General features: G+C 37.8%; 1 protein-coding gene across 4 annotated transcripts in view; it reads right to left on the reverse strand.

Moving 5' to 3' along the window:
• Positions 1-26,600, reverse strand: part of CLCA2 (chloride channel accessory 2) — a 40,224-nt gene that overhangs the window by 10,322 nt on the left and 3,302 nt on the right. For 2 of the 4 annotated variants that reach the window (XM_082410038.1, XM_082410037.1), the window contains 11 exons: positions 25,566-25,716; positions 22,783-22,891; positions 21,613-21,772; positions 18,914-19,141; positions 15,290-15,520; positions 14,003-14,180; positions 13,042-13,148; positions 10,830-11,054; positions 8,315-8,585; positions 5,048-5,218; positions 1,482-1,715 (listed from right to left, as the gene is read on the reverse strand). In XM_082410038.1, coding sequence (XP_082266164.1) covers positions 1,482-1,715; positions 5,048-5,218; positions 8,315-8,585; positions 10,830-11,054; positions 13,042-13,148; positions 14,003-14,180; positions 15,290-15,520; positions 18,914-19,141; positions 21,613-21,772; positions 22,783-22,891; positions 25,566-25,716 — 2,065 coding nt within the window. The remainder of the gene's footprint in view (positions 1-1,481; positions 1,716-5,047; positions 5,219-8,314; positions 8,586-10,829; positions 11,055-13,041; positions 13,149-14,002; positions 14,181-15,289; positions 15,521-18,913; positions 19,142-21,612; positions 21,773-22,782; positions 22,892-25,565; positions 25,717-26,600) is intronic. The other 2 variants (XM_082410040.1, XM_082410039.1) reach the window with 2 other exon arrangements.

The raw sequence follows: 26,600 nt of genomic DNA on the forward strand, positions 1-26,600 counted from the left end.
GAGTCTGAGCTTGTGTTTGTCTCTTTTAACACACAACTGTGCTTCTGAGGCAGCGAGGAAAGAGGAAAAATACTGGGTGGCAGGCACCGTGCTTACTTTTACATAAAGATGGGAATGAGTATTGGTGGCTCCTTACTTCAAATAAGAAGCTAGAGAACTCTCTAGCAATGCAAACCAGGAGCCCAGAAAACTTACTGGGCCCACTTTCTCTTCCATTTTTTATTTTATATGTCATCTCAGTTCATCTTTACAATACTTTATGAAATAGATAGTTTTAGTCCTATTTTCCACATATGCAACTGAGGGTAATAGGGTTTAAGCAACCTGCCAAAGATTAAACAGCTGGACTTATAGCCAGAGTGGGAACTACTTTTTTTCTAAAGTTACGTTACAGCTGTTTCCATTATACAAGTGATATGCCCATCCCACAGTTTCAATCATTTCACATCTCCAAACTTTAAATTAGCAAAATCCTTAATTTAGAATGTAAAATGTTTCACTTCCTTCCTATCTGGCAAGAAGAGATAGATTGTGATAACAGAATTTCAAGACAAAACTACAATATTGACTGTTTCTCAGCAGTGCATAATTATTTGTAATTAAGATGTCTTCTGGAGAGAGTAGTAAACAGGATTATAAGCCAAGAAAAGATGATCCAAGTTGAAAGCAAGACTGGGAAAGGCCCAAGGTGGTCACTGTTATTGACCAATATTGATGAATTAGCTCTCAATAGAGAAGGTTGGTTCCTACAGAAATCTCAATCAGACGCATCAGGAAATAAACCATTTAATGTGTAATCAATGATAATCATGTTCTGGTAATGGCAAAGATGTTGGAAAGGTTATTCTTTTAGAAAACTTTTTCTGTTGAGTTGCTGTGGGGATCAAGAGATGAGGTAGATGGAAGCCGGAAGGCTGGCATAAAAGCATTAGAAAAAGGAAAGTAGCGAAGGAACTCATCAATGCCCAAGCAAGGGTTAGAAAGCTTCAAATCAGGGAACTGCTCCCAGCCTCCCTAACAAAAATGATGACCAGAAGTAGGAGAGGACAATGCACCAAGTATTTCATGACTTATGGGAATTATTCCCTTAAACTTGACTTGTAAGCCCTTGAATAAACACCATCTAATCTTCAGAAAACTAATCAATCACCGTCAGTATTTGAAAGTCCATGCTCTGTAAAGCAGAACCCATTTCTTCTGACTAGACCACTGTTACATGTGGTATTTATGTTTCCAACAAACGTTTCTGTATTAGTGTCAGTCAGTTTACCAGGGCCTCGTCAATCCTGGGGGAACTGATACATTCTCTTCCTAGACTCCAGGATACATGGCCTTATCAGCAACTCAAAGCTTTCCATGCAATCCTCTACAGCTTTGTCATCTGTAAGCCCCCAAAGCTATTTTTTACCCAACTAACCCCTGATATAGTTATTGGAAATGCCACCTTGTAGAAAAATAGGTAATGAAAGCAAGAAACCTACCCTGGCCCTGATCAAAGTCTTCTCCAGGTGCTGTCCAAGATAAAGTCACCTCTTCTTCTACTTTTACAGCTTCCAGGTCAATAATTTTGCATGGCGGAAACACATCAGGATGTGGGTCAGCTGGAACGCCCAGCACAAAAAAAGAACCCCCTGAGCTTACTCGGCTAAAGCCCCACTTTTGCTCTTCCTCTCTCCTGCCCACCGATTTTCTTGGGGCATTCATCTGAATAGTACCTGTGACACCAAAGAAAAGAATAGCCAAAACAACAAATTACCGTCTCCTGAATAGCTTGTTTTTGCAGATTATTGAGAGACATTTTAAGACTTTTTTTCCTTTGCTACATCTTTAGAATAACAGTTTGTTTATTCAACAATTCATTCATCCATTCATTCATTCAATAAATATTTTTAGGGCATATGCTATGTCAGCAATCACAGACAAAAACAGTATTGCTCATGGAATTTACAGTCATATTTATAAACATATATTTATAAATTGTAATAAATGTAAGAAGGAAAAAAGGAAGGGTACTATGAAAGTAAATAACACAGGAATATAATTTAGAGTGGTATCAAGGAAGTAACATTTAACAGTTTCCTAAAGGATGAATAGAAGTCAGCCAGATAAAGAGTGGAGGTTAAGAATATCCCTGGCAGAGGGAACAGGTTGTGTAAAAACTTCTGAAGTGTGGAGAAGAGCTTTGCAAATTAGAAAAATTTAATTAAAGCAAGGAGGAGAATAGTTTGAGATGAGACAGGAGAGAGAAGTTCAAGTAGGACCTCGTGGGCCATTGTAGTGGTTTTAGAGTTTAATCTTAAACGTGCTGTGGGGAAGCAGGGTAGTGATATGATCACATTTGCTCTCTGATAGGTCACTCTGGCTGCTCTCAGTGGAGAATGGATTCTAGCACAGGAAGCAATGAGGCCACTGCAACAGTCCAGATAGGAGAAGATGGTAGCTTGGGTTGGGTGATAGCAGTGGAGAGGAGGCTAGTAGGCATTTCGAGATGCATTTTGGAGAGAAAATCAGCAAAAGCTGGTGATGGATTTGAATATGGAATGATGAAGAAGGGAAAGTTGGTGAACAAAAAGAATAGCTCGCAGGTTCCTAAAATGAGCAAATGGGAAGAGAAACAGGCTATGGGGAGGAGACTAACTATTTAAGTTACAAGGTTTGTGATTCCTGTAAAACATCTAATTGACGATGTCAAGGAGCCAGTTAGATATGGATTTTAAGCTCAAAGAAGAGGTTTTAGCTAGATTTAATAATTTTGAACCTATGAATTAGGAAGTTATAGGCAAATAGATGTTATTAAAGCCGTATAGGTTAATGAGATTACCTAATAAGAATTTCAGCTATAAAAATAAAAAGTATTTACTAAGTGCTTGCTATGTGTCAGGCACTTTTTAAAGTACCTTATATTATCAACTATTTAATTTTTCAGCAATGCTATGAGGAGAGTACAATTATTGCTCCCATTTTTACAGATGATGAAACTGAAGCACACAGAGGCTAAGTAACTTGCCCAAAGTCACACAGCTAGTAAATGGAGGAACTAGGTTTCAAACCCAGGTAACGTGGCTCCAGATAGAAGAGTGAGAAGAGAAGGTTAAGACTAAGCTTTGATAACTGCCAACACTTAGAGGCTTGGTAGAAAAAGAGAAGCTGGAAAAAGAGCCTGAGAATAAAAATTCCAGAGAATAAGAGGTAAGCAGGAGAGTGTGGTATCATAGAAACCAGGAAATGGCAAAGGAGAAATCAATCAGCCGTGTCAGGTACTGCTGCGGCCAGGTAAAATGAGTACTGAAATGTGTCCTTTGGCTATAAGAGCAAGTAGTCATTTGTGACTAAGGCCAGAGCAATTCCAGTGGAGTGATGTGGGTAGAGGTCTGATTGCAGTGAGCAGAGTAGTAAACTGGAGGTGAGAAGGTACCATCGACAGATTTAGATTTAATTTCAAGGAACTGGATGACAGGGAGTAGACAGGTGGACAGTAGCTTGAGGGGGAACCACCAAAAATTTTTTTCATATGGGAAGTAATAAATCATGCTTGAATGCTCTTCAGAGGACATGCAAGGGAGAGCTCTCAAGGACCCTTGATGAGCAGGCTGGGTGGAATCCGGAGCAGATCCAACAGAGGCACTAGGGAGGAGAGGAAGGAAGTAGATGCTGCTGTGCCCGGAGATTTGGTGGTGTGAAAACAGAGCAGTTCACATTTTTCAATGCAGTGTACTCTCAAGGTCATCACATGAAAATGAGCTGATAAATGAATGTTATGTGAGGTAGGCATGCCTAGGGAAATCTATATTTTTCTTTCTGTGCTATCAAGGGCCTATATGAAGTACACAGATAAAAGCAGAGTTGAATATGACTTTTCTATTCTCAGTGTACACGAGATGTTGATATTTGCATCCTTTAAATTCATGGCTTTAAAAAAGATACTAGACCAGTCAGTAGCCTGCAAGCTCCTTGATAGGAATCAAGTCTTATTCTACCTGGTATCCCAAGTTCTTAGGACTAAGCCTGTCACCTAGGAGGCCTTCAAAAATGTTTGATGTATAAATGAAAGAGGGAATATCTACTTAGAAATGAAGTATTCTTTCTAGAATGAAATGAATATCTACTAGAAATGAAGAAATCTAGTACATCTAGATACAAAATCATATCTTTGTAGTAAAACTGTGTTACCTTGCAAATTGATTTACATTGGTTTTGAAATAATCCAAATTATTTTAAATATAGGTGAGAGTAAATTGTGTTCTAGGCAACACTAAAAATATCAGGAGATGCAAATCCACTGTAGCATCTTAATTGTTTTCTACTGAAAAGTACATATAGTACAAAAATATAGAATCATGTTATGGTATGGTCCAAATGATTAGTTATAGCTGCTAAAATACATGAAAAGTATTCATAAAGATTCTGCAGTTTTGCAAATAAGAATGATTCAAACATTTTTTGAGATTATATTTAAAGACTACAGCATATTTCTGTTTGTTATACTTTAACCACTGCTTCCCATCAGGAACTATTATAATAATGGTGTTTAAAAAATATGTGTATCTTCTATGTATTTGGCACTTTTATCTTGAAGGAAGACAGAACATCTTCAGGAAGCCCTCAGTTTCCTGTAATATCCACACTCATATTTTTTCAGGAACCCATTTCCTGTGTGGATTGTTTGGGCTATTTGCTTCCTTCTTTAAACTGCTAACAACTTTTTGCCTCTTCCTCTTTCCTCTGTAGAGGAAGTACAGGAGCTGGAACTAAGAAAACTCAATAAATCTCTTTGCCTGGTAGTAATTCTGATGAAACAGTCACAAGAAAGAAGTCAAAATAATGACTAAAACGAAGGTAGGAGAAATCTGTGGGAATTACTTACTGCCTTCCTGTTATCTACTATCATGAATCACTGAGGATTAAAGAGATAATCAACAAATTATGCATTGACTTATATAAAAGAGTTTTGACATTCACCTCTCTCTCTAATACATACACACACACACTCATCAGAAATATACACATTAAATGATGTTATTCAAATAACAGTGCTAATGATTCTTACCATTTGTTATGTAACCTGGTACGTACATAGCATGACTTCCTGGAATAGAGTGGGCTAAGGTGCTTATGCTGGGACAATGATGGACACGCACTTTCAAGCTATATCTACCATTTACCGCAAAGGAGAAAAAATACCTCGAGTAAATTCCATCATTTTTTATAACATCAGCACCTGTTAATATAAAAAAAACTCAATGTCAATACTTATCACAGTTGATTATTAATATTTAATTAAATCATTAAAAATAAGATTTATTCCCCTTGTTCTTCTAATTTTAGCATATGCTGTCATACTCATAGCTACTTTTGATATTATCAGGTGACTAAAATTCCAATGGCTCCATAATTTCTCCTTGTTATTCCTTAACCTCTGAAAAATTATTTTCTAAAGGTGAATGAGTTGTACCTGCTTCAGTGCTAATAAAGCATTTAATAATCACCTTTAGCGCTCTCCTTCCTATCACTGAAAATAATACTAGGTTTTCATAGAAACCAAGCACATTCTTAAGCCTATTTATAGTCACACACCCCTTTGAGATAAAAGCGACTCTGCTCCCAGTGAATAAATACGTATGTACATATACATACTTTCATGCAGTTTCAAGGGGTTTATGAACACCCTGAAGCCCTGATGAAAAAAAAAAAACTTTGGTAGTTGATATAATAGTGTGAAATTAATTTCCTCATTAGAGGATACGTGGATTGTTCTAGATTCGAAGGTGCTCACTGACTTGGAGTTTGACAGGCTTTGGTTCTGTCCACTTCAGGAGGATGTGCCTTGCTTCAGGAGGCATTCTAAAAGCTTGTCCAGTGCTAGACTTCTTTCCTTTTGCATTGGTCCTCAGAGAGTCATTCAGTTCCAAACCAAGCCCATGACTGAATGGCAGCAAGGCCTAGATTCCAGGGCAGCCATGGGAGGTGCAGCTTAGCCCAAGTGCAGATCGCATTCACTGTTCAAGTGCAGGTGGCCACACGGGGCAAGCAGCTTGTCCTATTCTAGGGTCAATTCACTTCTCACACCTCACACCCAGCCCTGTTCTCTAGCATTGCATCATCACTAAAGTGCTCTAGAATCCTCACTAGAGAGGCAGGTCTGCTCCTTAACATGAGAAAAATAGGAGTATATTTTATTAAAATAAAAAACGCTAAGCACCTTATGATCACAGTAGTTTTAGAAACCTTTTTTATCTACCGGAAAGAAATCAGACCTTGATATTTAGTGGTTTAATGATTAATAAGGTCTATCTTTGTTGAGAAATGATAAAGGAAAATCTCTTACTGCCACAGTTACCACTGCCACCTCTTTTAATCGTTGAGTCAGAAAGAAATGGAAAAGAACACTGGCTTAGGTGTCAGGGGACTTGTTTTAAGGTCTGGATCTGCCACTTAGTAGCTGTGAAACGATCCCTCTGAGCCTCAGTTTTCTCATCTATAAAATGGGGATAACATTTCACAGGGTGGTTGTGATGATTATTTGAGAGTGTGCATGAGAAAGTATATTTAAAATTATAAAACATTTTACAAGTGTAAATTTTATTATTGTTCATTAATTTTATTAACAGATAAATACTATTTCCATTATAAACATAAGTATTACACAACTATGTGCATGTGTGTTAAGTACGGGGGAAACATCTAAATTTACACTTTGATGTTTAAACAACCTTTTCATTGTTTCTTTCATCAGGGTATAAATTTTGTCATCAAACAAACGGAATGGTTCCAGGGAATAAATATAAAAGCCTATTGAGGTGCTCTTTCCTAAGACAGCAGGATCTGTTCCCAGGCCAGCCCACAGGCTGGGGCTAGGGAGGCAAATTCTGCAAAGTGTATTTTTGGACTATATACAAAAAGTGAAAGGTGTGGCCAGGGATAAGCAATCAGAGTCTGAGAAGTTTGTTTGGATCCATTCCAGTAGGCAAAATAAGAGCACTTCTCTAGTATCCTCTGAGGTGGACTTGAACTAAAATCCTTTAAATGAACTTTTGTTTCATAAATGTCATACAAGATTGCCATGGCAAGAGACTAATGGGTTGCCAAACATAAGACTCTTTTTTTTTTAACTTTTAATTGGTTTATTATTATAATTGCTTATACTTAATTGGTATATACCTTTATTTCTTTAATCTATTTATTATTCTCTACAAACAACGCATTGCCTCATAGCCTACACGTAGGGCAGACCACGTTAAAGCACCGCAGAACAAAATTCTGCCTGAAGTTATGGGCTCAGGAGAATCACAGCAAAATAACCTACAGAGATTTTTCACATAAATTGTCTTGTTTTAAACAAACATAAGACTCTTAAAAAATTTTTATCTTTGAAACAACAAAGGGAAGGAATATGATTTTACTGGTAGATCAAACATTGGGGTTGCCAACATAAACTTTGAGGTCTATTGTCATTCTGAGAATTTAGTTTAGGAAAAGAACAGAACAGAAAAGATAAAACAATAAAGGAGTTTGTTTTTAAAAGTTAAAACAAGTCAGGAAGAGTCCAAGTGCCGCTCTTTGCGCAGATTGCTGCTGTGGTGTCTGTGACGTATGATGAGGAAGTTCTGAACTCTCTCTGTGCAGAATGAGCGCTTTGAAGTAGGGTTTTGTTTTGCTTTACTTTGTTTTCCCAGTGGTGGGGAAATCTCTATCCTGATTCCACTAAGCTTGCTGGCCTGGTCTTCTTGTGACCAAATAACACATGTAAAAGGCCATGGCTCTGCTCTCTCATCAACCCAGCTACTTGGCTAAAGAACAGTCTATGGTCATCTCAGTTTCCAATTTTCTCTTTAACAGCCAGGCAAAAGAAGAAGAAATGGATTAACTGTCATTGCATCTCCCTTTTTGGGTTTTCATTTGCTATTTAATTGTCCAATATGATTATTTCAGTGAATAGGAAAGCTGGTGAATCCTAAAGGAAGATGGGCATGCCTGTTCCCAAGTGGCCTTACTGAGTGTGGTCAGTGTCGCTGGACAAGTGGAAGCCAAGACCTAGGGGTTGGGCGACTTCCTCCCTCCATTCTGCTCACACACAGCCACTCTGAGGAGCCTCAAGGAGATTCTCTTTTCCCAAGTTCACATTTGCTTTCCCTGTGCAGATGGAGACCTGTAGCTACTTAGTATGTCAGTGAGTCCATGAGAATTTGAGAATCTCATAAGATTGGGTGAGAAAAATAATTGAATTGGAAGAATTTTAAAGATAAACTTAATATTGATATTGCAGCATCAGAACAGCTCTTGAGAACATGAAAAATTACATGATATTCCTTGTTACCTGCTCCATCATCAAAAAGTTTCAGCGTAACAGGATCTGCAGTCTCTGACTCAATTGTAGCAGTTACAGTGGCATTGAGAATGGGATAAAACCCCTTTCTCACAATTGCATAAATTGTCACAGGATGGGGAAAATGGGTGCTGTCTCTTTCCACAAAGGCTTCCACAGTGGCAGGGAGCACGGCTGAGCGGGAGGCGCCAGAGGTCACTGTCACTTTCAAGGCTTGAGGAGAATGATGGGTATTGTTCAGTGTGTAAGTCCATAGCCCGGGCTGCAAAACAAAGACTTCGTTTGTCAAGTGTGAAGAAAAAAATCAACCCTCATTTTAAAGTGTAAACTTAACCTCGTAGGGTTTTTTGTTCTTGTTTTGTTGATATTGCATTTTCTAAAATACTACAAAAGAATGTCAGGAAGAGTAATGTTGGTTAAGAGATAACTAAATTCAGTATTTACATGGCTTTCACTGTACAACCCACTTTCATTGTTAGGTAACTCTTTAGGGAATTAGACCCTGAATTTATTTTTGGGGAAGGACACATCTTGATTCACATTTTTAGAGGATAACGATGTGTCCAGCTTCAAAGTACTTGGCAAATATTCATCTGAGCCCCTTCACCCTACAGGAGGTTCAACGTTTTTATTCCTTTTATATAATGGAGAAAATTACAGAAAATTAAGTGGACAATTATGATTTATGTGGATAACCTGGAATAAAAGGCAACAGTATCCTTCCTTCCCTCCACTTCCTTCAATACTCCCATGCCCAGAAATCTCAAGCAAAAAAACCCACATACACTATTAGGCACCAAGAAAAGCAACACTATTTTTAATAGATCAGGATTGCACAATGTCTATGTTGAGTAATTTCTAGAAGTATTGCTGAATGCCATTCTCCTTATCTGTCTGGGCTGCCTGGGGAAGCCTGCAAAAGAATGTCTGAAAGAAAAAAGCTTAAACTACAATGTAGCAGAAATGTGTTCTTTTGATAAAATTGTACATAAGTGTTCCTTTTCTCCTAATTCCTGCTGCTGCTCCTTCTTAGATCCTGGAAGTAGCAGGAGGAACACAGTCAAGCAGGATGAAGAAGAGAGAAATCAGTGGGTTAAGGTTTGACTCTGGAAAGTTAAGATGCCACACCCTATCCAGTCTTCTTCTTGGGATTCATGTGCTTTACCATTTTCCAGTGAAGTCACAATTCAAGCATCAAGATTATCTATCTATCTGGGTTTTTTCTGTTTTGTTTTGTTTTGTTTTGTTTTTTTGTAATCATAACATGAGTAACAGACACGTGGTGGAAACCTCCACATGAAAACTTCTCTGTGGGGGTAAGAAGTGCTTCGATACAGGGCACCTAATCCAGACAAAGAGGTCAGGCAAAAGCAGCAAGAAGTAGGTAAAGTGTTCCTGGGCCTTGTGCACAGGTGTGAAAAGAACATTTGGAGAAAAGTTAAGTAGGGGCAGAGCACAGGGTGTTTGGGAGAAGGGTTAGGAGATAAGTTTGGGGTTGGGGAGTGGGCGGTACAAACTAGGGAGTAAGATAGGCTTAAGGATGTATTGTACAACATGGGGAATGTAGCCAATCTTTTGTAAAAACTATAAATGGAAAGTAACCTTTAAAAATTATATAAAAATAAAGCTTTTCTAAATTAAAAAATAATTTTTAAAAAGAGCTAAGTTTGGGCAGAAGCCAGAACGTGAAGGGCTTAGTATATATTAATAACCACATGGATTTTATCCTGAGACCATCAAAGAGTTTTGAGTAGGAGACAGGTTTGATCAGATTTGTGCTTCAGAAGGATCACTCTGATAAAGGTGTTTGAAGAGAAGGATGCTAGGCCAGAGGAAGGAAAGCCAAGCAGAGGCTATCAACAGTGATCTGGGGGGGAGGGAGGGCCAACAGACCTGAAGAGGGATTGCATTCAGGCAATAAAGCACAGCCTTCCTATGTGCTGTTTCTTCTGTCCAGAATGTTATTCACACCTCTGGCCCCTTAGGCCTCCACATTTCCATTTTGATGTCTTCACTTCCAGGAAGCATTCTCCTTCCCCCACTGCCTGCACATGCCTCCTGTGTGCTCTGAGTGCCCTGTTCTTATTCTTATTATGGCACTTTATTGTAAAGCACCTAGAACAAGACCCTGCACATAGTAGGTGCTCAAAAACATATGTATTGCATGTATTTATATTATAAGTTCTAAGTAGAGGGTTTTTTCTAAGTATTCTATACAGATTTTATAAAGAAGGAAGTAAGCAAAAAGAAATTATTTGTACTACATAAATACTAATTTCCACTGTTGAAGTGAGAAGGCTTTGGTGTCCATTATTTAAAGTTTTGAACATACCTTAGTAGTTCCTCTTAAATTTTGAACATTCAAAAAATCCCTCATAAATTTAAAGTAAAATTTTGATATATCAGAATAGGATTTCCTTTACACAATGCATTTAATTCTGTGATCCATTTGAAAGTCACGTAGTTGACTAAACGTTGTCATTACGAACAAGCTTACAATACCTACCTTAGCAGTTCCTGGAATCCAGAGGCGAGCAGTCCGAAAAGCTAGATTGGTGGTAAAATCATCTGTGTAGTACTTTCTTCCATTAGGATCAAATAATACAATCTCAGGGGGACCACGGGTCTGCCATGTGACTAGAAAAGTAGTGTCATTGCCCACACTGTGATCCACAGTCACAGTGTTTTTCAATTGATGGTGAGGTTTAACATATTCACCTATACTTTCAAGCTGTTCGAGAGAATATACATATGAAAGTTTCTAGCATATGCATAACCATTCCATTTTTCCTTTATTTTTATGACAAATAAAAATGAATTGGCAAAAATAAAAAACTATTTAACTTGGACATATCCTATATTTACATAAATTATTTTTCATGTAAAAATACTTTGCTTAAGCAAAGTGTTATAAGTACAGTAGATATAAAATATTTTGTTATAGCTAGTACATGTGTCACTTCATTAATCTTTATCAAGAGATTTTAGCTGTTCTCATACTTCTGTCTTATCCAAATCAACATTAGCCTCAGAGCAGCAATTAAAACAAGCTTTTTTTTTTGACTTTTTTTGTGAATGTGCTCTAATTAATTTGTGTATAATCTGTCCAGATACCTTTATGTATTTTAATAAGAAATCAGACATTGGGTTTCAGCGGGGTTTGGTACATTTAAAAAAATCATTTAGTCATGATTTAAACTGTGTGCACTTAAATAAGCTGTGTGTGCACTTGTGTGTGTGTGTGTGTAACATGCACAAAGTACATACAGATGCCGGACACTGTGCTAAATGCTTTACATGTATTATCTAAACCCAATCCTTATGAAAACCCTCTGAGATAAGTGCTATTGTTACCCACATTTCCCAGATGAAATGACAGGCTTAGGGAAGTAAGCTGTCCAAGGTCACATAGCAAGGAGGTGAAACAGGCATAGAGCCCAGGCTGGCTGACACCAGAATCCCTGCGTTTAATCGCTGTGTATTCACAAAGAATACCAGTCTATAAATAACTTTGAAAAACTATATTTATTAAATAAAGACATTAGCAACACTGTAAAATTGCTCAGACTTGTAAAGAATGTAAAATTCTGTTGGTGGATGACAGCAAAGACATTGCGGATTATTTGCTCAACTCAATTGAACAAGTGTCCGTGGACTGCTGATTACTGTGCCACGTTCCATGCTGGGCTCTGAGCTGTTGAAGGGGATTAGATGTAGTTTCTGCCCACGGTCTAGAGGCGCTAATGACATGCAAATAACTGGGGAGAGGTGGCCAAGTCTGGGAACCAATTTGAGTCATATGAATAATGTTTTGCTAAATTTGTTTTAATGTTTTAAACATTTCTTTTTATTTCATATTATTAAAGAGAAAATCAAGGGTAGAAAGATTATTCAGAAGAGCCAATTGTAGTCTAATCTAAAATATACATTATCATTTAAAATTCATCTTTTTCCACTTCTAATGACAGAATTGTGGTTATTGCCTTTACTCTGTACATATAATCTTCATGTTAAATATTTTCTAAGAATAATTTACTGATATCATTGCTCCTATCAAGCCATTAACTTGGCAGTTTCACTTACCATCTGTGAGGAAACAGCAGGTGAAATTTTATTCAAAACATTATTCAGTTATATTCAAAATATCTTTAAAGTACTTGGAAAGAAAAAAAAAATGGCCCTTTGAAAAAAATGGCTTCATTAAAGGAAGATTTTGTGAGCAAAATCAAATAAATTGTGGTAGTTGGAGAGATCTTTAGGAATTTCTAGCATTGAACGAAATAGTTGATACTTTTTATATGAGGGAGGAGCTTCAAGGAAGTTTTTAAAGAAGCAAAGTAAAATGGATTCTGATTGATGGCAAGTTTGAACTAAAACTAAAGCCACTGATTCTTATTTTAATTCTGGGCCTTACCTCTACCCCATGTCCCACCCCCAACCCCACTTTGAGCCACAAGAAAGGAGCAAACTCTGCTATAGACCTTGAAAAGCTGAAGTAGCAATTACAGAAAATGACTCTGAGGGCTGAGAAGGAGACATCAGGTAAAGATGAAGCCTGGTTCTGGTGATGTCAAGAAGCTCATTAAAAGCCTTCTTTTAATGTAACAAGGACTGTTACATATTCAAAGAAGGTTAATGAGACAGCACAATTCATCTATTTTCCTTGCTCCCTCTCCCCTCTCCCCTATCTGTAAATATAATATTGAGGAAATTCTGACCTGAATATGTTGTTGAAAAATGTCTCCGGTTCCAGAGGAAATTCTACTGAAAGCATCAAGCATGCTATTGGAGTTGGATTTATCTGGAACAAAGAACTGTAAACCTCCTGAAATACACAATTGGGATGTTAGCTATTAAAATGTATAAAGTAAAACAAAAGATAAAATGATAGGCCTTTTCTAACAAACTTCCTTTGCTTAAGAGGGTGAGTTTGGGGAAAGCAGGAGCTGTGCTTGACTTGCTTTGCTCGGCAACCTATACGACCACATGGTGAGCACACATCCCAAGGCAGATGGTTTTGTTTGTTCTATTCACGGCTGTAATTGTAGGGTCTAGAGCTCTACCCAGTATGCGATAAAAATGCAATAAATATTTATTGAAAATAAATATTTATTGAAATCAATAAATATTTAATTAAGGTAATTCCTAGACAATCTAGGTTAATTGCTACCCATTTATATTGCTATATATTTACATTTACATTCTGAAAACATTGTTTTCAAACATAATTCAATAAAACCTAGCTTTCAGTTTTGAAGTTAGCATATGCATTTTTTATTCAATGTGAGGAATATAAGATAAAATTATTCTGTGCCTCATTTAGAACAAAAAAAGATATGTGTGTAATATTGTATGTCTCCTTATCATAGAAGTTAGTGCTTTAAACATACTTTTAGCTCCATGATTATACATGCTCAGGCTGGTTTAACAAAGAAGTAATAATAATATTTTCATTAGATGTATATAACTGGCACTTTCTAAGGAAAGTATAAAAAAGTCAGCAAATTTTTGACAGAATTTAGCAATGATTTTTGTGTGTGTTTTTTCTTAAGAAAACTGTTTATAGTTTTTTCAATTAAGCCATGTATTCTGTTGACATAATCTGAGTTTCATGGTGGTTCTTTGAATATTCAAGTTGAAAGAAAATGCTCTAAAATATGTTGCTAGAAATTTACCTACCTGTAAGATGTGATAATTCCTCCAGGTTTTTGACCGCAGGTGAACCCAGGGCAATGGTATGAATAGTTGAACCACTGCTGAGCACAGTGAGGAAGCAGTTGGTGATGTGCTCGTCATCTCCACTGGTCACTAGTATCATCACAGAGCCGAAGGCTTTCCCATTCAGTTTTTCAACCATCTGAACACAGGGTATCATTCATTTGGAAGGAAATGTGATTCAGATTGCCTTATTGAGCAGGAGAATTCACTCTCATTCCAAATTCCCTACCAGGGGGGCATATTCCTCTTCCAGGTCCTTTGTAACTTCCCACACTCTCCATGCCCATCTCCACTCAGTCCTCACCTCACCCCATTACAGCACTTGTCACCCTACATGCCATTGCCTGCTTACTCATGGGGCTTCTTCCCGTTCAAATCACTATGAGATACCCCTAGTTTAGAATAGTGTCTATCATAGAGGATGTGGGAGAACGTTATTAGGTGAAATCCTTGCTTCTGAGATCCAATAAGTGGCCAATAAAAGGACCTAGAGCAGTGGTTCTCAACCTTGGCTATATATTGGAATTGGATGAGAACCTTAAAATTTTTTAATAATGACCAGCTCACACCCAAGATGAATTAAATCAGAATCTCTGGGGGTGAGATCCAGGCATCGGAATTTTTGAATCCCCAGCTGATTTCAATGGGCAGCCAATGTTGAGAAACTCTTGGCTGTAGGCAGTAACAATTGCAATTGTGTTCTGCCTGCTACCAGATGTTTAACACATGGCTGTATCCTCAATGTCGAATCCAAACTTATGCTGATTTAGATGAACTCCGTTATTCTTGAAACATACCTCTGACTTTAACTGATATTCATATGCTTGAGGTCTAGTATGACTATAGGCAGGAGGCCAGACATGCTGATTTTGATTGGAAAACCCAAGGGTAACAACGGCCACAGATGGAACAGTCCCAGATGGATAGGGACAGTGTTTGTTAGAAATTTTTCTGATGATGCTGAAGTCCCCCAGCCTCCATCATTGTATTCATTTATTTACTCATTCCTTCAACAAATTTTTCTTAAGCAACTATTACATGCCCTTTACTAGGCACAGGGGATTCAGTGGTGAGAAAGTCGTGGTCCCTGACCTTAAAGATAATCCATCATTACTTTCCTATACTTGAGACTCATGACCATATTGTAACAGATTGCCCCAAATCAGAAGCAACCTCAGATACAAAGTGAGGGAAAGGAAAGTGATGGGAAAGGAAAGTGATGGTGAGGCTTGGGGTGCTCTACTGTACCTCAAATCCCTTCTTCAGCCCTGAGCAGACGCTGGTTTCTGCTTCAGCTGACACAGTGGCAGGCAGATATGAAACCAGCAGCTTTCGGTCGTCGTCATTGTTAATTTGGTGTAGCTGGGCTCTGATCGTCCCTTTGCTATTAAAACTAGCAATGCCCACAAAGGTATGAATTTCAACAATCTGCATCAAGTAAAATTCTGCTGCTTGTTGCAGTTGAAGGAGTCTGTCAGCCTTTGTTGCAGGAAGGAAAAAGAAAAGGTAACAACATTTGGTTGGTAGACAAAAGTATAACTAAATAACTCAATTAGCAAATATCTCTGCTAATTCTTTAGAGATGTCAGACTGTGATTTTTTGAGTTGTAAAGATTGACACTATGCTAGAATATTGTTTGATTAATTGCAGACTCAAAAATGAATGCTTTTTGGGGTGGGGGGTGTGGTTTGGAACTCTGCCCCTAAGAAGCTGTTCATGATTTACCATTCTGTAAGAACACATACATCCACCATTTCTCTCCTACTCGATTCAAAGATCTGTAGAACCAATAGAGACCTGGTTTGTAATTGCTTCTTTTAAAATTCATCCTGGGTAAGAGGAAACATTGCAAAGATCTTATGGTAGAGAGGAACAGCAGTCAGGCATCTATCCTGGCACTACTCTCTGTTATCATGTTTATCTTAGGCTGGGCATTCCATCTGTAAAGTGAGGGTAATAATAATCTTTCTTACTTGCTAAAATAGAATTACCGTGAGGATCAACTGAGATATGTATATGACAATAGTTACACCTTGAATAAGTATAAAGTAATGTTAGTGACCACGTTTGGGCAGGTGATACTAGTGATGAATTCATTAGGGTCACTTGTTTTGAAGGCTGTGGGAGCAGCAAGCTGAGCTTCAATGACCACCTGTTCAGTGATGATTGTGGTCTCTATCTCCAACCCAGACATCTCCCTTAACATCTGGACCTGCATTTCACACTGCTTAGGAAACACCACCAATTTAACCTCTCACAGGTATCTCAAACTCTATACACTTTGAATTCATTGCCCCCCTTCCCAAATATTGTTTCTCTTACAATATTGAGAGGTAAATTGGTAGAGTGGATAAAACAAGGACTTTGAATCCTGCCTTCAACTTTTACTAGTAATGTGACCATAGAGAAATTACTTATCTCTTTTAGCTTCAGTTTTCTCATCTGCAAAATGGGTACCTAGTAAGTACTTAGTAAATACTAAGTATTGCTAACATCATGGTCATGACCTCTACTCCTAACTAGTGAAGCCAGAAACCTGGAACTCTCTTTTATTACTCCTGTCTTACCAGCCTCCGTATCCTTGAACAGGTCATATCAATACATCTTAAATTTCTCTCAAATTCATACCATCATTCATTTCATCATTCATTTTCATCTTATCTGTCATTTTTCTAGCCCAAGCCAGTGTTAGTTATATCCATACCAATTGATGTACTTCCCCTGAAAAAGTTCTACTAATTTTGCCTCTCAGCCACCTGCATACACTATTGTCTTCACTGGAATGCCTCCCCTCACCTCACCCAACTGGCAAATATCTATTTATGCTTCAAGACTCAACTCCAAGTTCATCCTCTCAGTGAAGTCTTCCTCAATCACTCTCCTATAACCCAGATGCTGCCAATGCCTCCACAGCAATTCACACCTCTGTGGAGCCTTGTCACATTGTATTGTGTTTATTCACATGTGTGTGTTGTCTCCCTCATCAGATTGTGAGCATTTCAAAGCAGACTCTATTCTGTCATCTCTGTATCCCCCAAGCCAGCACAGTATAGGCACCTGATAAATGAATGGATGGTCGTGATGGTTCAGTGACACTATTGGCAGGAAAAGGGAGAGAAGTTTTCTTTGCCATGAGCTTGCTACTTTAGGCTTATTTCTCTTCTACTTCTCTCAGGTCTTCTTTCAAGTACAACTATCTTTCCCTTTCACTCCATCTGTTCTTGCTCAACAGAGGCAGATAGTCAATATAAATTACTCTGAGATCATATTTGAAGATCATACCCTAGTCAACTGCAGGTAGGCAAGATTACAAAATTATCTAATGCTGAATGTATTAGTGGTATTCCTCATATTTTAGAGACAAGCCAAAAAAGGCAAATTGTCCAGGACTACTGATCCAGAGAATACAAGAAGATAAACTCTCCCTTAGGACAAGTACTATAATAAAATAACAGTTGCCACTTATAAACCAAAAACTTCATATTCAGTATCTCATTTTCCCTTTCAACAACACTGTGAAGTAGTTAGTGGTCCCTTGGTAAAAGTTTAAAAACTGGCTTTCTGGTAAAAAGAGAGAGAGGGAGAACCCTGGATTTGTTGCCATTTCTATGGGGTAAATATTCTCACTGTGGCTGATTTAAGCTGTCAACCTGACATCGCTGAGTGCAAAGTTGGGAAGAGATATGTAGGAGCAGACTCATAGAGATGATAGACCAGAAATAACCTCAGGAGCCTAGATCTGCGATCAGCAGACATTTTCTATAAAGGATCCGATAGTAAATATTTTAGGCTTGGTGGGACATATATTTTGTCTTTTGCAACTACTCAACTCTGCTATTTTAGTACTGAAGCAGCCATAGATAATATGTAAACAAATGAGCATTGCTCTCTCCCAATAAAATTTTACTTATGGATGCTAAAATTTGAATTTCATATAATTTTCATGTGTCCTGAAATTTTATTATTCTCTTGATTTTTTTCTAAACCCATTCTTAATTTGCAGGCTATGCAAAAGCAGGTAGTTACTGACTCTGGGCATAGATAATAGTAAGAATAGTAGAAAAATAATTAGGAAGTAATGAGTTTTGAGCATTTATTATGCTTATTTCAATATATTTTATTTAATTATAACTCTACATAGTTTATTTTTTAATAATGACTATATTTACAACTGGCTTGCAAATTTCCTGAAAATTTAACAATTGACTCCTGTGAGCCAGTATGAACTGGCTCTGTCACAACAATGAAATAGGTATTGTTATCTCTGTTTTACAGATGAGAAAACTGAGCTTCAGAGAGGTTGTTTGCTCTTGATTACACAGACAGTAAATGAAGGAGCCAGGACTTAAAGCACATCTGCTTGATTCCAGAGACTAAACCTCTAATTACTGTCTAAGAATTCTGGAGCTTTGGAGAATGGGTTTCTGGAAGGCTGCCAGATTGCCAGATGAGTGAGATGTTTCTCTGTACACAATGACATAGAAAATACACACATAATGGATATACACACTCACTGAAAACTCAGTCTATTGCCTGGGCCATGGTTGTTTACCAGTGAGTGGAATGTGGTCAGAAAGGAGCCTTCCGCTACATGTCAGAGTTTTGGAAAGGGTTTTGGTTGGAAAAGGTTGCAATTAGTAGCAATAATGAGGGCTGGGAATTACCTGTGGATTTCATTTATCTGCATTATCTCAATTTCTGGGCCGCATTCTAAATTTGTTTCTCTCATCCCCAAGAAGAGATGATGCCCATGACTATTCCAAACGTTTGGCCTCACCCTTCCCTTCCCTTACCCTCTGAAAAGAAAAAGAGTTAAAAACTGATAGAAAAAAGTGATGAATGGTTTACAACTATTTTGGTTCAAATGTTACCTTTGCCATCTTGCTGGACACATCCAGCACTAAACAGACCATTTTGTCCCCAGCCTGTACAAGAGAGAACGTGGGAGGAGGCGGAAGCTCAGTCCCTTTCATGGGAAAACTGTTATTGAAGTCGTCAGAGTCTGTGATTACATCCCACGTACTTCTGAGGCTGCACATTTGGTTCTGCAGGTTTGGAGCCTCTTGGGTGTGGGTACTTGCATTACAGAATTCAACCACCTCGAAAAAGAATAAAATAAAAATACTCAGAAAATAATCAGAAAATAAAAGTACTCCTCTCATACTAGACATACTTCTCATTCTCAAACAACTAAAGGTAAGAGGAAGGGTGAGCTGAAACATGAGAAATCAGAAGTGCTACAGCTATGTCCTTCTTTACTTCAAGAATGCCATTGAATTTACAGATAAACCTTGGCACCCTTTGCTTGAAACTCTGGCACCCATGTGGTAACTGAGGTCAACCTCTATTAAAGTTTATTTGCGCTTAGGTAAGAGAGAGTAGACCGTGTATAAATATCTTAGGCTTTAAAAAAATAAAACAAACTCTCACCTTCCTTAGCATGATAATGAGTTAAAGAAAACACCCCAGGAGATGTTATCTTGATCAGTCTACTCCTTGGAATCATATTTAATAACCACTGCACCTTTATCTATTGATTAACCTATAATAAACCTATATTGAGCTAGTTCAAATATTGACCTCTGTAAGACTAGGATAAGAAGAAAAACAACTTAAATCTACTTCCTCATCTTTCTCCCCATTTGGAGATATAGCCATAATTCATGCAATAATACTAAACCTAGGCAACACCTCTTTTAAAGGCATGATTTGCATTGCAAAGTAATGTGTTATCTACTTCCCAGTGGCTATATTCCTACGAACAGTAGATGCTTCCTGCTAACAGAGCTATGGAAGCTTAGAGGTAAAAGAAATCTTACAGATTCTCTAGCCCCAATTCTAATTTCTTAGAAAAGGAAGCTGAAGCTTCAAAAAGTTAATAATTGCATAAGAACATGAGTTTCTTAGTAGGATGGGGTGACATGATAGAACCTGTTTTGTTGTTGTTTGTATGTTTGTTTTTAACTCTTTTCTTTATATTTCATGACGATGGTTAGGAGATGGTAAAAGTTTGCTGACTGGATATTAATGAGTAGGTGTTTCAAATGACCACAAAGATTGTACCTAGCCACAAACAATGTGGATGAAATAACATTGAATTAGCTTGGCTTCGGATATTAAAGCTGTAAATTAAATTAAAACCATAATGAATTGGACAAGAAATATGAAAAAGCACCTTGAAGTTACAGAATGACTCTTAGCCTTGACTAAAACCAGACTGAAGAAAAAAAATTATCTAAAAAAAGAATGTGTCAATCCAAGGAATATTGGATTAGTCATAGAAACAGAAAACTTCACAGAGACACTGCCCACAGTGTTCCCAGCTCAATGGAGAGGACGTGACCCACAGATGTGATGAAGTTGGAAAAATGTATCAGGTTATGAAGGCTGATGTGACTAAATCTCTGCATCTCCTAACTCCCTCCTTTCTGATTCCACACTCTCAAAATAGGCCTCTGGGTAGAATTTGGCTGTTCCGTGCTGCTTCTGTCAGAGAGAAAATGAACTGGCTAGAGAATGCGAGTGTCAGATCTCCATGACAATTATTTAAAATTTTAAATAATTTTAAAAATGTGTTCTGGATTCCTACACAAGTCTCTTGTCAGTTAGCGTGGAATACTAGACTGAGTTTCTGAACCTTCAAAGCTAAGGGTTAGTTGACTTCCCTTGGTAACACCTGACTTTTCTTTTTAAGTTCTAGAATATGCAAAACAAGGGAAAGAGAATTAGGTAATTCCATTAAAATAAGAGTGGTTTGCTACCTTAAATGAAGCAATATAATCATACGTTACATCCCTGTCATTAACCCTGTACACTTTCCTGTGAAAGGATATAGGAGCACTACCATACAAGCAATTTATTTTGAAGACTCCAGGTTTCCCCTTGTTAAATCACCTTCCCTGGAGAGCAAATAATCGCTTTTCTAAAGGAAACAATTTTTACTGATCAGCTTTGACTGTCGGGGGGGGGCGCTGAGTTTTTTTTTTTAAATCTGTAAAGTAAAAACTAGATGAACTCTAAGGTTCCCCAAGCTCTAAAACGTAGTGAATCTTCTTTTCTTTTTTTTTTTTTTTTTTTTTTGACTGCATCGGGTCTTAGTTGTGGCCCGCGGGATCTTTCACTGCGGCGCACAGGCTTCTCTTTCTCTAGTTGTGGCATGCAGGTTTTCTCTCTCTAGTTGTGGTGTGCGAGCTCCAGAGCACATGGGTTCTGTAGTTTGCAGCACACGGGCTCTCTAGTTGAGGCACGTGGGCTCAGTAGTTGTGGCACGCAGCCTTCTCACTGCGGTGGCTTCTCTTGTTGCGGAGCACGGACTCTAGGAGCGTGGGCTTCAGTAGTTGTGGCGCACAGGCTTAGTTGCCCCTCGGCATGTGGGATCTTAGTTCCCCTACCAGGGATTGAACCCTCCTCTCCTGCATTGGAAGGTGGATTCTTTACCACTGGACCACCAGGGAAGTCCCAAATGTAGTGAATCTTAATTGTCTTTTTGTTTAAATACTTAAAACATATCAGTCTATCTTGGGAAAAGATGGAATCTTGTAAGAGTTTGTTATTCTAAGGCCATACTTACAGAAGATAAACTTTGCATGAACATTATCGATGCAGTTGCATTTTGGGTGCTATTGTATATAAACATGCATCCTTCTTTGAAAATCTTGCTAATAACACAGTTTTCTTGGGGGCAAGGGCCTCCTTCACACAAGAAAATGCCTGTGATGTCAGATGAACACCTAAAATAGGAAGAGACATTGGGTCTGTTTTAGAAATACTTATGTTTCTTTCTTATTGACTCATAAAATAATTTGTTTCCAGGATCGTAGATTGCTAGATACACAGAAGACATTTTAAAAACTATTAAGAAAGGTCATTAATTTACAAATGCACTCCACTTGATTTTAAAGCATTTGATTTTGATGAGACGCTCTGTATTGCCAAGGGCTTTACCAGCTAAACAGGGTCAAAGCAAAAGTCACCGAGAAATCAACATGAACTTTTGGAGGCCCGAGGAAGGGCATGAGTGGTGGTATCCTGAATCAGGGCTCCTTTGAGTTCATTGCCATTGGACATCAGAGGAAGAAGAGAATGAACATCTAATGATAATATTTAAAAGGATTCCTTCCTATATAAGCAGTCTCAAATGCTGTCAATGGGATAAAAAACCATCTAAATTTTGGGAGAAGAATCAGTCAATATCTACCAAAATTACAGCTAAAATTACCCTATGACCTGGTAATTCTTGGAAGCTATTCAATAGATATACAGGTCTGTCTGCATATAATGGAAGTAACTTATTTATAGCATTATGACTTGTAGTAATAACAAAATATGGTGAACAACTCATTTGTTCAACAATAAGGGACTGGTTGAAAAATTATGGTATATCCATACAATGGAACACTATGCAATTAAAAGAAAAAAGAGTGAGGAAAAATATATATTCATATTTATTTGAATTTTCCTGAAGAAACACAGAAAAAATAAATGAGAAACTAATAAAAATGGTGATCTAGAGGGGATGAAAGGGAACAGGGTGAAGAGAGTGGTAGGAGTATGCTATATAAGAGTATAACTTTTTATATTGTTTTGGCATTTGACCACCTAAATATTTACCAATTTTTTTAAAAATCCAATAAAATTTTAAAACTGACAATTGTCAGTTAAGTTTTGCTGCCATTATAAACTCTATTTTAGAGTAAAAAAAATAAACAGTGAATTTTAAACATGCAAAAAATCCACTAACCTTGTTACTTCAATTTGATTTTGCCCATTTATGTAGAAAGGTTTCTCATTGTTATATTCATCAAACACACCCCAACGGAGATGAGCCCATTCATGAACAAACACTCTGCCTGTGGAAGACAGAGTTTTTGTTTTGAGTTCCTAAAATTTCAGCAACAGACCTTGCTAATCAGTGAATACGTAACATCACCTGACTATATATACTCATTCCGAAGGGTTGATGTGCAATTCTTCCTTCCACTTTCCTCTTCCCCATCCCGTTCCCATCTCCTTCTGCTTTACCCCCATCGTCGTAAAAGAGGCAGTGTGAAAATATGTTTAGTCCTGGAAGTGCAAACCAGTGATTTACCTGTTGCATATCTGTTTGAAATTAGTGAGGAGTCTCACATTCTCTCATTTCCCTAAGGAAGCTGCCTAAGGGTTTCTATTCAGTTTTATACATGCCTATAAGTTCAGGATTCTGGGAAAGGAAAAGAAGCATATGGACTGAATGTTCAATTCAATGGACTGGATGTGTATGTCCCCCCAAAATTCATATGTTGAAATCCTGACCCACAATGTGAAGGTGTTAGGAGGTGAGGCCTTGGGGAGTGATTATTAGATCATGAGGGTGGAGCCTTCATAAATGGCATGAGTGCCCTTATAAAAAGACCCCAGAGAGTTTTCTTCTTTCTGTCATGTGAGGACACAGTGAGAAGATGGCTGTCTATGAACCCGGAAGTGGGCCTTCACAGACACCAATTCGGCTGCTGCCTCGATTTTGGACTTCCAGTCCCCAGAACTGTGAGAAAGTTCTGTTGTGCATAAGCCTCCCAGTCTACGATATTTTGTTATAGTAATCCAAAGGGACTAAGACACCAAACCAGCAAATAAAGCTTTCCTATTCTTCAGTTTGTGTTATCCAGGCATGCCTGCCACTTTTTTTCCTGTAGATAATTCTCCTGTCTAGAGCAATGATTGAAACCCTGGGGCCAGGGAGGGAAGAAGGAGCAAAAAGGATCATAGAACCTTCTCACCAGCTTGGGTGGTCCTTTCTCTTTCATTTTATTCCTGATTCTCCATGTTTATCTTCAACTCTTAGCTCATGAAAATCCTCATTGTCAGCATCAAATCCTTTATAAGTTTATCTCTACCTCTCTAAATCTTGTATTTTCTTCAATGTTAAGCTAAAAACTGACTTCTCCCCAATAGAAATTTTCCAGATTAACTCCCCTCCCCAAGTACACTTTTCTTCCTGAATTCTTTTAAGATCTGGGAACCCAGGAAATGTTTACTGAGTTGACTCAGGCTGTGGCATATTATGCAAGTTTTGGACCTTGGAACATAGGAAGGGAGGGGAACAGTCTAAGCTGAAAGTGCTAAGGAAAAGTTTCTGCCTACTTATGGAATTTAGAAGTGCTGGTGAAGTCATATATTTGTGCAGAGATTATCAGCACCTCAGAGTTACCAGGAAAAAAAGCCATTTCTATAAAGTTTTATAAAGTGTTTTATAAAGTGTGTTTTATAGAGTGTGTGGCTCCACTTCCTGCTAGTTATTCAGAGGATAATAAAATCTATTTAGATTTAAATGGGGGTAAAAGTGAAAACATCATTTGAAAGGCACTGCTATACATTAAAATCAAAAAAAAAAATTAAGAATTGGATAGTTAGCCCTTGACCTACTCATTTTTTCTCACCACAGTTTCTTTCTCAGATCTCATCCACTACATGCCAATGATGTCCAAACCTATGACGCTGGCTTCACTGTCAAACTCTAGTCATCCTTCTCCTGCCACAGGCTGGGTCTTTCCACCAGCAGAGTCCACTTTCCTCACAGTCACTTGCTTAAATCCAGACTTGTGGATTTCCCCTTTAAACTGGTCCCTTCTATTTCTGCCAAAAACCTGGTGTGTTCCTTAATGCTGCCCACACACACACACTCCTTGCCTTTCACTCTGAAGCAGTTCTGACCTCTGTTTCATACTTTTTCCCTTCTGGAATATCTCTCATTACTTCAAGTTGTTAGGATTAAATAAGATAACATTTGAAAAGCAAATAGCACAGCACTTGGCACATAGAAAATTCTCTTGTTCTTGTTACTCTCTTTCTTGTCCTTCCCATCTCACTGCCTTCAATCTTACTCAAGTCTCATGGCCTCATACCTGGACTTCTAGTTATTCTCCTGATATCCAGTTTCTCCCTCATTGACCTGAGGGAGTCAGATTATCCACACAGCCAGATTCAGCTTCTGAAAACCCTGCTTGGATGGTTTCACTCCTATGATTATAAACCTTAAGTTGTGACTTGCTCATTTGGGCATTTGAGGCTCTCCATCACCTACCCCGTGTGCATTTCAGCATTTTCTCCCGCTACTCACTGCCCACAGTCTTTCTGCACCATCAGTGGGGTCTACTGTTCCCATCTCTCAAATATGCCCTGGATTCTTCTGCTGCCACGGTTTTATTCATACTCTTCCCACTCTTCTCTCCCTTCTTTCCATTTATCAAAATTATATTCAACCTTAAGATCCTCTTCTTTGTGAGGTCTTTTCTGACCACCTTTAGCTCAAAATGCTCTCCCTCTTCACTGAATTCTTATAGCATGCCCTGTCTGGGCCACTAATCTGGTGCTTAACCCTTTCAGGCTCACTTTGTCCCTCATCTTTTCATGGGCACGTGGCCTATCTCCTCATCCCAATGGTAAGTCCTTGGCAAGTTTCAGGTTCTCTGAGTCCCTTTTAGCATTAAGCACAGAATACTGTAAATAGTGCTGTCCATTGTCTATTTCTTGATTGGTCAAACTTACCTCGTGATCCATAGCCAGCTGTTAAGTCATCATTTAGTAGAAAGTCAGGTGTGAAATGAATGTATTTTCCCTCTTCTCCACACCCTCTGTATTGCAAGGTGTATGCATCATCTCCACGTGCCCCATACCAGTCAGTCACTATGACATTTGCCTAAATTAAAAGAAATGCCTTGTAATACTCTACATCTCGACTGTAATGTCGGTGACATAAATATCTACATTTGTTAAAACACTTTGAAGTGTACATTTAAGATATGTGTTAATTTTTCTGTATGGATTGTATCCCAATTTAAAAACAGATTAAAAAAATAAATGCCTTTAGATGGAGTTTAAAATGCATTCGCAACTAAATATCAACAAAACTATCTGTCACTTTCAAAAGCGTGTATATTTTTAAAGCTTATCAAATTTCCACGGAGCTTTATTACTTTCATTTGACCTTCCCATTTTCCAGATTAAAATTTTCTCAAAAGTCAACACTGTAAAATTCTGACATTATGAATCACGATAAAATGTAATTTAAAAGTTTGAAGAAATTTTAAGAGCATTTACACATCATTCAGAGCTGTACTGTAAAATGTTACAGCCTTTTGTGAACAACTTTCTGTGGGTTCTTTCATCAGTGCAAGACAATAGGATATGTTTCTTTTAAGCCTTGTCCTTTTATTCCCATAACCAATCAGATCAGCAAAACAGTTATTCTATTGAAGTTATATTTCATACGGTACCCTGACCATTTCAATTACTATTTATAAAACACAATATTTTAAGTCAGAAGCTAAAGTAAATATCTATTCAAATAACCATCTAGAGAACACAGTTTTATATACAACATTGTTCCTTTTATTTTGAGGAAGAAAGATAATATGTTGTCTCAAGACTTGCCCTTAGAAGTTAAGTATGTTGTTAATTTTTTTTTTAAAGTTGATTATGGAACAATAGATCTAATATGATCTTATAAATATATATATAACGATCACTATATGTACTATGTGTGTACTGGTGTGTGTGTGTGTGTGTGTGTGTGTGTGGGTG

Source organism: Balaenoptera physalus (genome assembly GCF_965194825.1).
Source record: "Balaenoptera physalus genome assembly, chromosome: 1".
NCBI classification, from domain to species: domain Eukaryota; kingdom Metazoa; phylum Chordata; class Mammalia; order Artiodactyla; family Balaenopteridae; genus Balaenoptera; species Balaenoptera physalus.